This window comes from Lissotriton vulgaris, chromosome 3_1, assembly GCF_964263255.1.
Source record: "Lissotriton vulgaris chromosome 3_1, aLisVul1.2, whole genome shotgun sequence".
Taxonomy (NCBI): Eukaryota; Metazoa; Chordata; class Amphibia; order Caudata; family Salamandridae; genus Lissotriton; species Lissotriton vulgaris.
Genome location: NC_141689.1, coordinates 1485141492 through 1485155464, shown reverse-complemented (window position 1 = coordinate 1485155464; position 13973 = coordinate 1485141492). Strand labels below are relative to the sequence as shown.

Sequence of the window (13973 nt, the reverse complement as noted above, 5' to 3'; positions counted from 1 at the left end):
ACACAGGGGCTGGGAATCCATCTAGTGCTCCTACCAAAGGAATTACTTTTTTACAAACCCAACTTGAACTGCAAGTAAGTGCGTCCCTTGCAACCTGAAACATGCGCTTTTTAGATATGTTCAGCATGCCATGCATGTGAACATCACTGACTGTGAAGACTCCAGCTGCTTAAAGCAGGACTGTGCTGAGTGGCACAGCTAAGCTTCTGTAGCCCCAATCTCAACAGGAAAGTCACATGTGGTCTGGGCGGGTGCTCCCCCATTTACAAGAACACTGCCTCCTATTGGAATCCTGCTTGAGAACGCTTTAGGACAACAACACTAGGATAAGAATCAAGTTCAATAAACCACTAGGTCCACTGTCATGATCAGAGCACCCACCTACCATACAAAACATGGGTTTATACTATTCCTGCCCCTAGGGCCCACAGTCTTTCTGCCCCTACTTTGGGGGGATAATTATACAATTTAACCTTAATCTGAACGCTTAGATTTGGGGGGGGGGGGGGATGCAAAAGCCTTCTAGGTCATTCACATGGAAAAATATTTTTAAAATGTCTGAGATAGGCACTGGCCCGTCTTGGCACTGGGCTACCCCCTAACATCCCATGCTACAGACTTTCTGTGCCCCCTCTCTACCAACCCAGGTGCGAAGCAATCTTCCTGCTTTTGGACCATAGCTTACCAAACTGTGGGTTTGCAGCCCACTGATGGGTCACCAGTCAATTATTGGTGGGTCCCGAAAGTCTGAAAAATAAGATGCCTTACATTCTAGGTTTAGCTTTCAAATTTGGTGCATCAAAGACAGAGGTCAAATGACAGGCTATATGTCTTCTGACAAACTACTGCTTATGGGATTAGTGTTTGCTTTTCTTTCTCTGACTGCAAAGTGAGAGGAGTTTTTAAAGTGAATTATGTCACAACCTCCCTGGAGCACAGGAAAGTGGTGTAGTTTTTTTTTTTTGCAACAAACAAAATGTAGAAACCTTAAAATGAACTGTATTCATTGAGCAGTTAGAAAAAGCAAAAAGGTAAGCACATTTTCATGTGTTTCTGAAGTGTGCTAGAAACTGAGATTTTAATAGGAACACATCAAATCAATGCACTTTATCTGATGATGCGCTAATGATAAATATTCACAGGAACCCGATTTACACACTGTCATTTGTGTGCTTACAGTTTGATGAGTAAACTGTAGGTCTGTGCAAAGTTAGAGGCCACTACATTAGAAAAGGTGTTAAATGTAAATGACAGGGTGCTACGACACAATGCTTTGGTTAAGTTAAAAAAAAAAAAAAACCCTCCTCGTGTCCATTAAATTTAGGTGGGGTGCGAAAGTTTGTCATTCTGAAAAGTTGGTTGTGGTTCTCAAAAAGTTTGGCCACCACTATTTTGGACTATAGGGTGGAAAAAAACTCACTAGTATCAGCGATTTAAAAAAATAAATTAATGGGGTGGTTGGCTGGTGCCTCCTGTTAACAGGCAGCCACTGCAGTTACTCAGAACTTGTTCTGCCCATCCGGGGGCGATGGAGGCAGAAAGAGAGAGGAACTACAGGGGGAAAGGGATGCAGATTTAAACATTTGCTACTAGCATGCCAATCTCATGGGAACAGAAAGCCCTCCAGACCTCAAGGGGAAAAGTAAATAAAAGAAAGTTGTGGATGACTTGCCCCTACTGACACTGGGCTACTCTACTCTTTCCCATGTGCAACAGACAGTTTATTTTTATTTTATTTATTTTATTTTAGTAGTTTTTTATAGTGCTATCTGGACCAAAGGGTATCAGAGGGCTTCACAGCATATATAATAATGAACAGACATGTAATACAGAAGAGTGGGGGAACATCGGGGTTAGGGCAGGTGAGGGACTGGCATATGGCCACAGGGTAGACGAGCAGTGGGTAGGATCTGATATTCATCCATACATAATCGGTAATCGAAAAGTTTATACACAGAAGGATTTCGTGAACTGTGTCAGAAGGTAGGATCTGATAATTTGATAATCAAAACGTTTATACACAAAATGATTTCTTGAACTGCGTCAGAAGGTGGGATCTCATCATCAACCATACATAATCGGCAATCAAAATGTTTATACACAGGAGGATTTCTCGAGCTGCAACCATGTTATCAGTCTCGATTATAAGTAAAGATGGAGTGTCGGTTGGGGGACTAACCAGGGTCTGTCAGTTCCCTCGAGGGTGGTCGAGGAAGAGGGCTTTGAGTAGGCTCTTGAATTTTGTAAACGAGGGGATTGTTCTGATGTGGGGTGGGATGGAGTTCCAGATTTTAGGTGCATTTCCAGCAAATGATTTGGCTGTGGTTCTGTGCTTGCGAGTTGTTGGCGGGACGAGCAGTAGAGAGCTGGAGCTCCTGAGGTTTCTGGACTGGCCTGCCCTTTTGAGTTTGGCAAATGCGAAAACAACAATTGATGGACAGAATGGTGAACAATGTCATACATTCACCCCAGTACAGAGATCTGGGCCCAAATCCATAGTTTTTCTGCACTTCACACCACCCCTGTTCAGACATGGCCATATGCAAATCAGCCTTGATCCTGTGCCTCATGGGAACAGTCCAGCCTGAACTGCCAAGCCATGTCTTTCCTGGACCGGAATCAAGCATCCTAGGACCGGTTTCTGGCTATCAGCCGTCTTCCGCCAGGATAGCTTGACTCCAGTGGTGTGGAGAGCATGGGACTCACATCTGAGCATACCCATCCCACTCAGGGTGACAAATGCGAAAACAACAATTGATGGACAGAATGCAGAACAATGTCATACATTCACCCCAGTACAGAGATCTGGGCCTAAATCCATCGTTTTTCTGCACTCTAAAAACACCCCAGTTCAGACATGGTCATATGCAAATCAGCCTTGATCCTGTGCCTTATGGGAACAGTCCAGCCCGAACTGCCAAGCCATGTCTTTCCTGGAACGGAATCAAGCAAAAAGGATTTCTTCAACTACGTCAGAAGGTGGGATCTCATAATCAACCATACATAATTGGCAATCAAAATGTTTATACACATGAGGATTTCTTGAGCTGTGACCATGTTATCAGTCTCGAGTATTAGCAAAGATGGAGTGTCAGTTGGGGGACTAACCAGGGTCTGTCAGTTCCCTCGAGGGCGGTCAAGGAAGAGGGCTTTGAGTAGGCTCTTGAATTTTGTAAACGAGGGGATTGTTCTGATGTGGGGTGGGATGGAGTTCCAGATTTTAGGTGCATTTCCAGCAAATGATTTGGCTGTGGTTCTGTGCTTGCGAGTTTTTGGCGGGAGGAGCAGTAGAGAGCTGGAGCTCCTGAGGTTTCTGGACTGGCCTGCCCTTTTGAGTTTGGCGGCAAGATATTCTGGTTTACCTGTATGAAGGGCTTTGTGCGTGAGGCTGGCTGTTCTAAAGCTGGCTCGTAACTCCACTGGGAGCCATCTGAGTTCTCAGAGGGCTGGAGAAATGTGCTCGAATTTCTTAGTTCCGGTGACCATTCGTGCTGCTGCGTTGAGTGTAGTCTTCAAGGGGGCAAAGTGGGTTTTTGCTGTCCCAGTCAAGGTAGCCATCCCGTAGTCTATCCTGGAGCGGACTAATGCTTTGGTGGGAGGAAGGGTTTTATTTTGTATAGTAACTTTAGGTTGAGAAAGACACTTTTTGAGGATCTTGCGATGTGTTTCTTCATGTCCAGTTTTGGGTCTAGGGTGATCCCTAGAGAATTCACAGTCTGTCAAGGAGAGGTTACCATTCAGGGCATCAATGGCTTTGAGCCATTCTTCGATTTGTGGGTTGTCATCTTTGTTGGAAATGAGTAGTATTTCGGTTTTTTCTTGGTTCAGTTTCAAGTGATTGGTTCGGAGCCAGTGTTGGACCTCCTTGAGCGTGTTTTTTAGTCTCTGGATGTCATCAATTGAGGTGGTTTCCAGATAGAGCTGCTTGTCAGCATATAGATGAAAGGGGATGTTGGATTTTCTGAGTAGAGAAGTGAGGGGTTCAATGTATATGTTGAAGAGCTGGGGGGAGAGTACAGACCCTTGTGGAACACCTCTGATGACAGGGGGAGGTCGGATTCAAAGTTTTTGATTTTTATTCTTTGTGATCGGTTGTGAAGAAAGGAAGAGAACCAGTGAAGGACTGTCTCTTGTAGACCAGCCCTTTCTTGCAGAACTCTTAAGAGCAGATTGTGATTTACTGTATCGAATGCAGCCGATAAGCCTAGGAGGATGAAAAGGCAGCATTGATCCGAATCGAGTGACTTGAGTAGGTCGTTTCTGCCTCTCGAGGTGGGAGGGAGGAGATTTGCGGTATCATCCAATCTGCCCACCTATGGTGGGGTCAGAAAACATGATAGAAACAGAGAATGGTGTTAAGAAAAAAAAAAGGAATGGGATGCGAGGATGGCCCGTCCCAGCATTGGGCTGTACATGTGACCCCAGGAACCAGTGATGCTGCCGCAATGGGCAAAGTGGGGAGCTTTTCTTTGCTAGTTCTTATGTGAGTCAATCTTTGGCCTCTCATGCTTTAGAAAATATTGCATAACACGGGACCTCCCAAACGGCAAAACAATTTGCTTCTGGAAGTTTATTTTTACTATCCCCAAACAGTAGAATACAGATAGCCCTCATAAAAACTGTCAGAAACCTCAGATATTACTGATGAATGTTAGATGCTCTTGTCACACAAAGTTTAAAGCAGCAAACTTATTATTTCCTGATATTAGTATTATATTAAGGTACATGATGGGATTGTACCTAGTGACAGCTTTCGCTCTTACCATTAAGTAGCTAAGAGGGCTAATAGGGCTGCTGAAAAGAAAGGGCACTCTGCAGATCATAGAACTGTATTGTATTTGCCTAGCTTAATGGATAACTGCACGTGACAGAGAGATCCTCGTGTTACTTTCTGCTCATAAATCGCAATCCTAGTATAGCACAAAGACCTATGAGCTGTAATCCAAGAGATCTGATGCATGTAGAATGCATTATATAGGTTAGAATGTTTTTTTTTCTTTAGTCTTACTAATGATGCTAAGGGTTAGTTTGGGTGCTATTAGTAAAACCAATCCCAGCCACTGTGGTACATTTAAAATCCTGAGTTTGTGCTTTTTGAGATCAAACACTTAAAATATACTGCTTACTGGTGGGGATGACGTGATCCCTACACAATGTAATCCCCATTGTTTTATGTAACATTTCCCATGTCGATGATTCGCACAGTTTCTGTGTAAAGTGGGTGTGTGATGTAAAGTGCTCTGACACTCTTTACACTGGAATGAGTAGCACCATGCATGTAAGACCAGAGCTGTGGGGAGATGAGGGGTCCTATTGGATGGTGGTAGCGAGGAAATCCGTGGAGAAGGAGGTTCCTAGGGGGTGCCAAAAAAGCCTGTGGCACCTGGCACCATCCGTGCTAAAACCGGCACTGTAAATCGCAACCTACATTTGCGAATCGGGTGGTATAATCATTATGGGACAGGACCAGTCAACACTGCTACCATATGAAGTCAACATAGTGTGAATGTGGAAATGATATTTTCACAGTTTTGGTCACATTGGTTAGGCCTATGTGCATAGCATTCAACAGGAAGGAACATCGAAATCCAGTACAACTAATGGCCAAACGGGAGGAAAATGAAATCACTACTTATGTTGCTTCTCAGATCTAACCTTTTGTTTATTACGTCTGCATACTACAACTGCCCCAGTGCAGCTATCCTGAGATGTTTTCTCAAATCGCTCAGATTAAAAGGGGCATTAAGGTTCAAAGCAGCCCTGCAAAATGGGGAGTTAATTTAGGTGGGGGGCTGCCATTGGAGTTTAATAAAAAAAAGGCAGAAAGATATAAATTCATTACATCAAGATCATCAAAAAAGATTGCAAGAAACAGCCAAATGTCAAGAAATAAATTATTAATTGCTAAAATTTCCAGTCGTAGCCATTCCTTTAACACCCTATTGCCTCCTTGGGGATGGGGTGGGGTGTGTGTTATGATCTTAGTTCGAATCAACTTAACCAACAGGATTAACAGATTTGAAAACAGTAATTAGGAAAAGGAACGACTGGTGCCAGGTGTTAACAATGCATCATCTGGCCAACTTATTCATTACCATTTAAGGGAAAAGGCAAGCGTTTGTAGAGCAGCAAGCCTTAAGCATGGGCACTGCTTTATGCTTACCTAAAATAACAGAAGATCAGAATCAAAGCCAGGATAGCGCTGCACACAGTGACGGAGATCAGCAGGGCCATGTTGTGAATGCTTTCGTCAACAAAATCTGTAATGAAAAAAGCAGAGGTCAGCAACTGTGCAAGGCAAATATCTTGGTGAGGCGGTGATCTAGGCACTCCTTTATTAATACCATATAAAGCAACTTTGAAATCTGCTTGTGTTTTTAAAAAGTACACGAAAAACGATTGCCATTGAAGTTTATCCGTATTGCCCCAGAACTTAAACACTCTATGATATATTAATAGACTGCATACAGAGTAGCAGCTTGTTTCCTTTTCCTCTTTTGACCATGAAGGCCCAAAGGACACTTAGGGCCAGATGTACAACCGTTTTTTGCAGTTGCAAAAGTGAAATCGGCATGTTTGCGACCGCAAAATTGATCTGCCCTATTTACAAACCCTATTTTGCAAATCTGTACCCTATTATCAACTCACAAAATAGGGTTTGTGACTCGCTATTAGGAAGAAGCGTGCCAAGGGTGTTCCTTCCTACTCACACTTCAATGTGAGATTGTTTTGCTGCCCCAATTGCGGGTGCAAAACACTTACAGTTTACCACCCATTTCAAATGGGTGGCAAGCCACTCAAAAACGGGAAGGGGTCACCAGGGGACCCCTTCCCCTTGAATAAAAAATATTTTTTAAGAACAGACAGTGGTCCCACGGATGACTGCCTACTCTTAAAAAAGTGAAACTGTAAAGTTTTATAATAATTTTTTTTAATTTGCATCCAGTTTTCCTTTTCCTGGGAGTGCTAGTCATTCCCAATGGGGTCGCAAATTACACCTGCCTCCTGAATATTAATGAGGAAGGCAATTTACGACCACATTAGGAATCGCAACCAGTGTCTGAGACGCAAAACAATGCAATTTACGACTCGCAAATTGGAAGAGCCGTACATTTGGCCCATGAAGCTCTGCAGAGTGAATCTTTTAGAGGATACACCTTTTCTCCAATGGGAATTAATGCAATCAGATTGGGCCACAGCATGTGCAGAGCCGGCCTGGGGGGTGGGGGGATGGACTTGAATGGGCGGTTTGAGAGAGTCCAAAGCAGGGCTCCTGTTTAACGTGGGATCAGAATATCAGAGGATCACTTGTTAACAAGTTAGTTGACATGAAACACTAGAACAGCTAGTGTTCAGTTAGTACTCATGTTGGGGTACCACTAGTGAAGATACAATTGGCCAACCTAGCCACTGTCTAATTTCGAAGGCATTAAGGGAAAGCTATATACTGGCTTGTTTTATTCCGAGGCTTTCTCTATATGCACGGAGGACTTATGCAAGGGTTTTCGTCATTTAAGAGGAAATCTTTGGCAAGTGTCAACTCAAACAATTTGGCTCGGTAAGGACATGTAATGACAGTAGCGCAGCGCAGGTGTTTTGGGGAGAACGCCATTGTATGTGCAAGGATGTCAAAAATTGATACTTGTATAGCACACTACTCACCCGCAAGGGTCTCAAGGCGCTTGTACGAATACCGCTGTGGAACCCATCCTGGCTTTCACTGTGAGGCGTCCACTCCTGGGCACCCCCAAGGTGGAGGCCAGGCATCCTTAGCGTTGTGGGGGCCGTTGTGGAGATGAAGCAAGCTATTGCCCAGAGTTGCAGAGTGGGACTCCATGATTGGAATAGGCACCGAGGCGAGAATTATCAGGTCCGTGGAATTTTGAACCCAAGACCCGCCGAGGCGGGGAATTGAACCCTGGTCCCGGATTAGACCTCTGCATCAGGGTCTGGCGCTCTAATCATTGAGCCACACTTCTCCACTCTTCTCCAGGATATGCACAGTTTCAACCATCTACCAATGTCTTGTTTCTGAATGTTAATTATGTGGGCAGTGGCCACTAGGCCCTTAAACAAATAAGATAGATATATATTTAACACTGCTGTTATTCTGACTAGGTCAGAGTTTGTCTGTCAAACTCTGGGAAGCAAGCACATCCATAAAGGGCACAAATCTGTATAAAGTATAGATACAACACTGCATTCAACAACGGATGCCAAGAGAGTCAGCATAGTTGTGAAAGCACTCTGGACAAAAATCAAACCTGCATGGACTACATTGAAAATTTGGTTTGATCTTTTTTTGTAAATGTGATGGATTGTGGATTGACAAAGCCGGTGTTCAACGCTGTGAAGAGCAAGATTTCTACATACAAAAAGTTGAAATCTAAACATATGGTATATTTATGTTATTTGAATTTGGACATTTAGAAATTCTTGTAAGGAAATTCGGTGGTAGGTCCTTGTCTATGTCCAGCGGTACAAAGTGTACAGAGCCTTTTTATAAGCAGTGAGATGTGTTTATGCACTCAGCTACGGCTACGGTATTAGATCCAGTGTAGATCTCTGCCACTGCCACAAGAAAAGTACTTTATTTAACACTACCATTTTTGGTATAGAGGTGCTCGCCATGCTCACCAAGCTGTTGGCTATTTCTCCTGCGTTATGGTAGCCGGACATTCAACTGAGGATGCAGTTTATTTTTTGCCCTTTTCTCCAAGACACGCTATGAATCCATATGTTGGCTTGTATGCTCCCTTCCATGCCAGTCAAATTATTGGCAAATGCCATCTGCATGCTATGCCTTTACGTTGTGTAGAATAGATGATTTTTCACTGGACAGAGAGCTTATTGAATGACCTTTGGTTGTTCTTATGAAACATCAATGTTTTCTGAACCTTCCAGAACGTACACTCGGTCCTTTCTATGTGAACATTAATCAAATAAGATGTTACAGCAATTTCAAATCTAGCACCAAGAGACCATTTATCTGAATGTCATGCTCTGCCATAAACTAACATGACAAACACGATAATCATCCCCAATTTCATTAGTATGATGTAATGGAGATAAGGGCTGTATTTGCTTTGAAGTTATTCAAATATTATGAACATTTACGGTTTGGCTGCTTGACTATCAAAGTGGCATTTTGGCAGAGCCAACACCTTCACAAAGGCTACAGCCGGCTGGCTTGTTAATTTGGGAGCTTTGAATTGCTACTTGACACATCACAGCCACGAGTAAGGCACCTACTACGTGATTGTAAATCGCCGCTAACGTATCCGGTGCTAGTGCCACCTTCGCCCACCTAACTCGTCTACCTCCCGCCATTTGGAGCAAATTCTCGTTACTTGAGGTCGCCACTACTCCCTGAGTTTGTTGGTGCCCTAAATAAGTGACCAATTCCAATGTTAGCAAATCGTGGTCACTATCAACCCTAGGAATTACACAAAACATTTTAGTTTTTGCCCAAAATTCCACATTGACCAAGATGTAGTCGATTGTTGTACTTTTCCCTGGTCTATTAAAAGTATGGGCACCCAGTATATCGGGAAGAAGTCTTCTGTTACATGCCCTGAGGGAGTTAGTTACATCCAATTTATTGATCGCAAGAGCCAAAGGTGATAGGCGCTTTTCTGGATACATGGAGCATTCAGGGATTAACCAGGTCTCATCCTCTTCTGCGGTTACCATGGGAATCCCCGAAAATGGTTCGAAGCGACAGTTAAAATCTGCACCTAATATTATATTATAGGACGAAGGGAAGGAAAAGAGTAGTACCTCCAGAGCCTTTAGAATTGATAATCCTAGTTGAAGTGGGTTTGGGCGTAAATAAATGTTGATCACTGCCAGTACCGAGGCATCCTTAAAGGTAAGTAGAATACAAAGGATGTCTGGACTGTGTGAATCAACTACCTTGACTGTGCACCCCAAGTGTACAGCCACCCAGATACACCGTCCTCCCGATGGTCTTCCCCTGAGACCCTGTACTGCCACTGTATGATAGGACGCAAACCCTATCCTTAAGGGGGGAGACAGGAGCCAGGTTTCTTGAAATAGGCATATGTCATAATTATCCATCAGATCACCCCATTCTGGGATGTTCAACTTTGCCCCCAACCCTGCTGCATTCCAGGACCCGATCAATGAGCGGCAGTGCGATGCCCGCACGAGAGAGGCATCCAGAGGTTGCTGTTTGTCAAGGGGTATCGGTGGACTACATTGGTAGGTGCCCAGCTCCCGTCCACCTCCTGGAGAACTCATAATGGGGGGTGACAGAAGAGTCGGAGTACAAACCACCAGAGAACTCAGATTTGGTTCCACAGGCCCCGCCTCACCACTTAAGCCTCCCTCAGTCTGCCTCTCTGGTAAACACATGGCCATTAGGTCATCGCCCCTGGGTAAAGGGAGCCAATCCACATTACTCAGGGTTCTAAATCTATTGCACACTGGGAGATTATACTCCAAATCAAGCCCACCAAAAAAAGAATGGGGCTGTACCGCGATTTGTGAAAAGAAATACCCCAGGTGGCGGGTACATATTGTGCCTATGATTTCCGGCACACCACTACCTAAAATATGTCTGACTACCTCTGTGTCCCTAAAATTGATGATCACATAGTACCATCCTATATCTTTGGGTCTAGTTCCCAGCCAGCTGACTCTACGTGCAAATAAGATCTCTCCTTACCCAGATCCCCCTAATGGTCTATGCCTATTTAGCCAAAAGATAATTTTATTTTTTAGCTCGGGATAAGATTCAGTACTAGATTTATCCAGGGGAGGTACTCCCGTAAGTACCACCACATTTGGCATTGCCTCAGGCGGTAACTGGGGACGGGGAGTGGGTTTTATTTGACTATCAACCTGGGGTTTCAAAAGAACGGCAGGCGCGGGTCTACTATCAGCAGACTGCTGCTTCCCAAGGACTACCTGGGGAGGGAACGGGACACATGTTGTTGGGGCAGCTACAATTGGAGGTGCAAGAGAGAAAATAGAATCACCAGAGTTGCTTGATACTGGGGTAGATTTTTGCACAACTACATGAGCCATAACATGTGATGGTTTAGTATTAAGAGTACTTTACCCCAAACCCGTACCCGTAGTGGTGTTCAAGGCAGTACCAGAGCCCTCTCCCCTAGCCAGATTCCCCTGTGAGCTGGATGGCTGGGGTTTCCCTATGCATTTGTTGGTGATAAGGGAGAGTATTCTATCTATCCTAGATGACAAGGATTTAACATGGGAGCTAATGACCAGTTCAGTATGGGCCTGCAGGTCAATCATTAGGTGTGAGACCCAAATAGGTGGACCAGGGGAGGGGGGGGGGGGGGGGGGGGGAGAAGGCCCGGGATGCGAGCCTGTGGATGGAGGTCCTACCCTTTTAGCATATTTTCTGGTAGGTTTTGATCTTTTACGGTTGGGGCAGGGCTTAGGGTCACTTCTTTCTACTGGATGTAGAGTAAGCGGTGAGGTCGTGGCGGAGACAGTCACATCCGGTGCAATCTGGGCACACGGTATCTCGAAAAACGAGGGCATTAGAAGTGACGTAGATTCAAAAGGATTAGCTGTGACTGCAGAGACATCCCCTTCTGGCTAAGGGAGGGCTATTGCGGGGGTGATGGATAGACGCCTTTCCGTGTTTTCAATGGCCGTCGCTACTGCTCCTATAGTTTTTTTGGAGCATTATATCAATAGCTGTGAGGCTCGAGAGTGGTTGGGTTGTGGCTGCTAGTTGCCTAGTCATAGAACGTGTAGTGGAGTTCTTGGTGTTTTTCCCCATACTGTTCATTACAAAGGCCAAAATGCCTCTATCCCTACTAACCCAAAATTTTAAAACAAGTAGAACTATATAAATATATAGTTAAAAAATATTTTCTTAGTAAGAACCACTCATACACAAGGCCTACTAGGAAAACAAAGCTTTGACTGCTTAAAGAATTTTTTTTAAATGTAAGCACGAAGGCTACAGTGAGAATTTAAAAAGAGTAAGGAAACAAAAAATAAAAATAAAAAAATAGAAAAAACAAGCAAACCCCCTGCAGCCAAATGCAACAGTCCAAATTTAAAGTTCTTACTGTCCGTTAATTAGAACGTCAGAGAGGTGGCCAAGCCCATCCTCCTCTGGCCTCTGATGCCCACAGACGGTCCCGCCCTTCTCCCGGCGTGACCCGCGCGCGACCTCGCAGGGCGAGGGGCCAGGCGTGGCTCTATGCGCCTCCTGGCGCGTGCAGTTCAGTCGTCCTGCCCCAAGGGATCCTGGGGCTTGTAGGGAGCAGGAGGTGGACCGGCGGAGCCAAGCCCGGCCGGTCAATGGTGAGTAGAAGCCCGGAGGAGCAGACGGGCGGAGCCAAGCCCGGCCACGGGAGAGCAAGCAGAAACACCAAAAGGCAACCCCACAGGAAACAAACAGCGTCTGTTCCGTTTGAGCTCAAAAATTATTTTTTTTGCTAAAAGCTACAGAATATGTAGCAGATGATGAACTATGTATTATATTGCAGAATTCAAATAGTACTTATTACCCATGTGTGAGGCACCAAAAAACGCTAACCTACAAGGGCAGCAGGCTATGTCATGTAGGGTGGTGTGGTTGGACAGGTGTTGTCTTAGTATTGTGATCCTATGTGGGAAGTGTTCCTACATCGTGCATTATGACTGCCGAGGTGTGGTTATCGTGTTGCTGAATGCAGTGCATTGCAGTCATGTGGAAGATGACGTATGAGAGACAGATACACAGTTTATGGTTTTTGGTATGCTGGGAGCTTTGAACAGCTCTGCAGGTCCCACTATGGTATTTATTGCGGTTATACTGTGCTTAACTGGTACCTGAACTGGGTAGTCCAGCCTTAATTTTTTTTTTTTGCAGTTATGGTCCTTAACTGGCAAGGTTAAAGGGAGAGAGTAGTGGAGAGCCCTGCTGGGATGGGCTCTGTTACTATCACACCATATCTGAGTGTCATTGTGAGATGTAACAAAGTGGTTGTGGTTTATAGATTATTTGGGACCCCCAGTGGTGGACTAGGTTTAAGTCCTCCAATTGGTCAACAAGTTGTTACAGGCCTCTTCAGTTATTCCTTGCCTGTTCATTTGGTGACTGCAGGTTTATTGGCTGTACAGTTCAAGTGATGGACTACCTCTGTAGCAGGTACATTTTATGTGAATGTAAGAGGAGTAAGTTATAGTTTGGCTTGAAACCGTTGAATTATGTTTTATTAGTATTAGTGTGGGCCGGAATTGTTTTACATAAAGTTACTCAACTATGTAATAACCCAGCAAACTATGCGTCAGTCACCCTTTTTTAGCTTACCTACATATCAGAAGTAGTTTGCTGGTTGGGTCGTTTCCAATCTGTGGAGTTTAAAGCTTAATATTGAACTTGGAAAGACAGGCACACCTTCAAGTGCAATCAGTATGTGGGGTGGTGTAGTTATCTTTGACACAATATAGATGTTATGTTACAAAAATAACTCTGTATGGGATATACTGAATACTGCATTAGTTAGTTGTTTTTAACATATTCATTGTGTATTATTTTTGTATTTTATTAATTGTTTTTTAACATGGATTTTGGGTGGATTAATTAAATGATATTTCATACTTTTTTAATTATTGGTTTGGTGTCTTTTTTACTGCTCTTCCCTGATGTATGTATATTATTAGCCAATTGTTTACACTGGTTATCTTTGACATAGCCATGTTTCAACTGCCTTCTTAAGTGTAGATGATTTTGGAATTTTCGAATGCTTGCTAGTAGTGAGTCCTTGAGCGTTGTGGCTTGTTCTGAGAAAGCAGTGCCTTCTATGAATTTCTTATGGTGAGGTGGTATATTAAGTGGTACAAGCCTGGAGCAGTGTCCTATTTTATTTGTATTGCTCGAGTTTAACGTGGACAATACAAAGTGCCTTGAACATTGCCCTACTAGCTACAGGTGGCCAACATAGTGATTGCAAGAAGTCATGCATTCTCTTCATGAATGC

At 44.0% G+C, this 13973-nt stretch overlaps 1 protein-coding gene across 2 annotated transcripts in view; it reads right to left on the bottom strand.

Annotated features, from left to right (window-relative positions):
* The window catches only part of BMPR1B (bone morphogenetic protein receptor type 1B), a 290354-nt gene that overhangs the window by 51985 nt on the left and 224396 nt on the right, over nt 1–13973 (bottom strand). For both annotated transcript variants that reach the window (XM_086961946.1, XM_086961947.1), the window contains exon 5: nt 6164–6260. In XM_086961946.1, coding sequence (XP_086818072.1) covers nt 6164–6260 — 97 coding nt within the window. The remainder of the gene's footprint in view (nt 1–6163; nt 6261–13973) is intronic.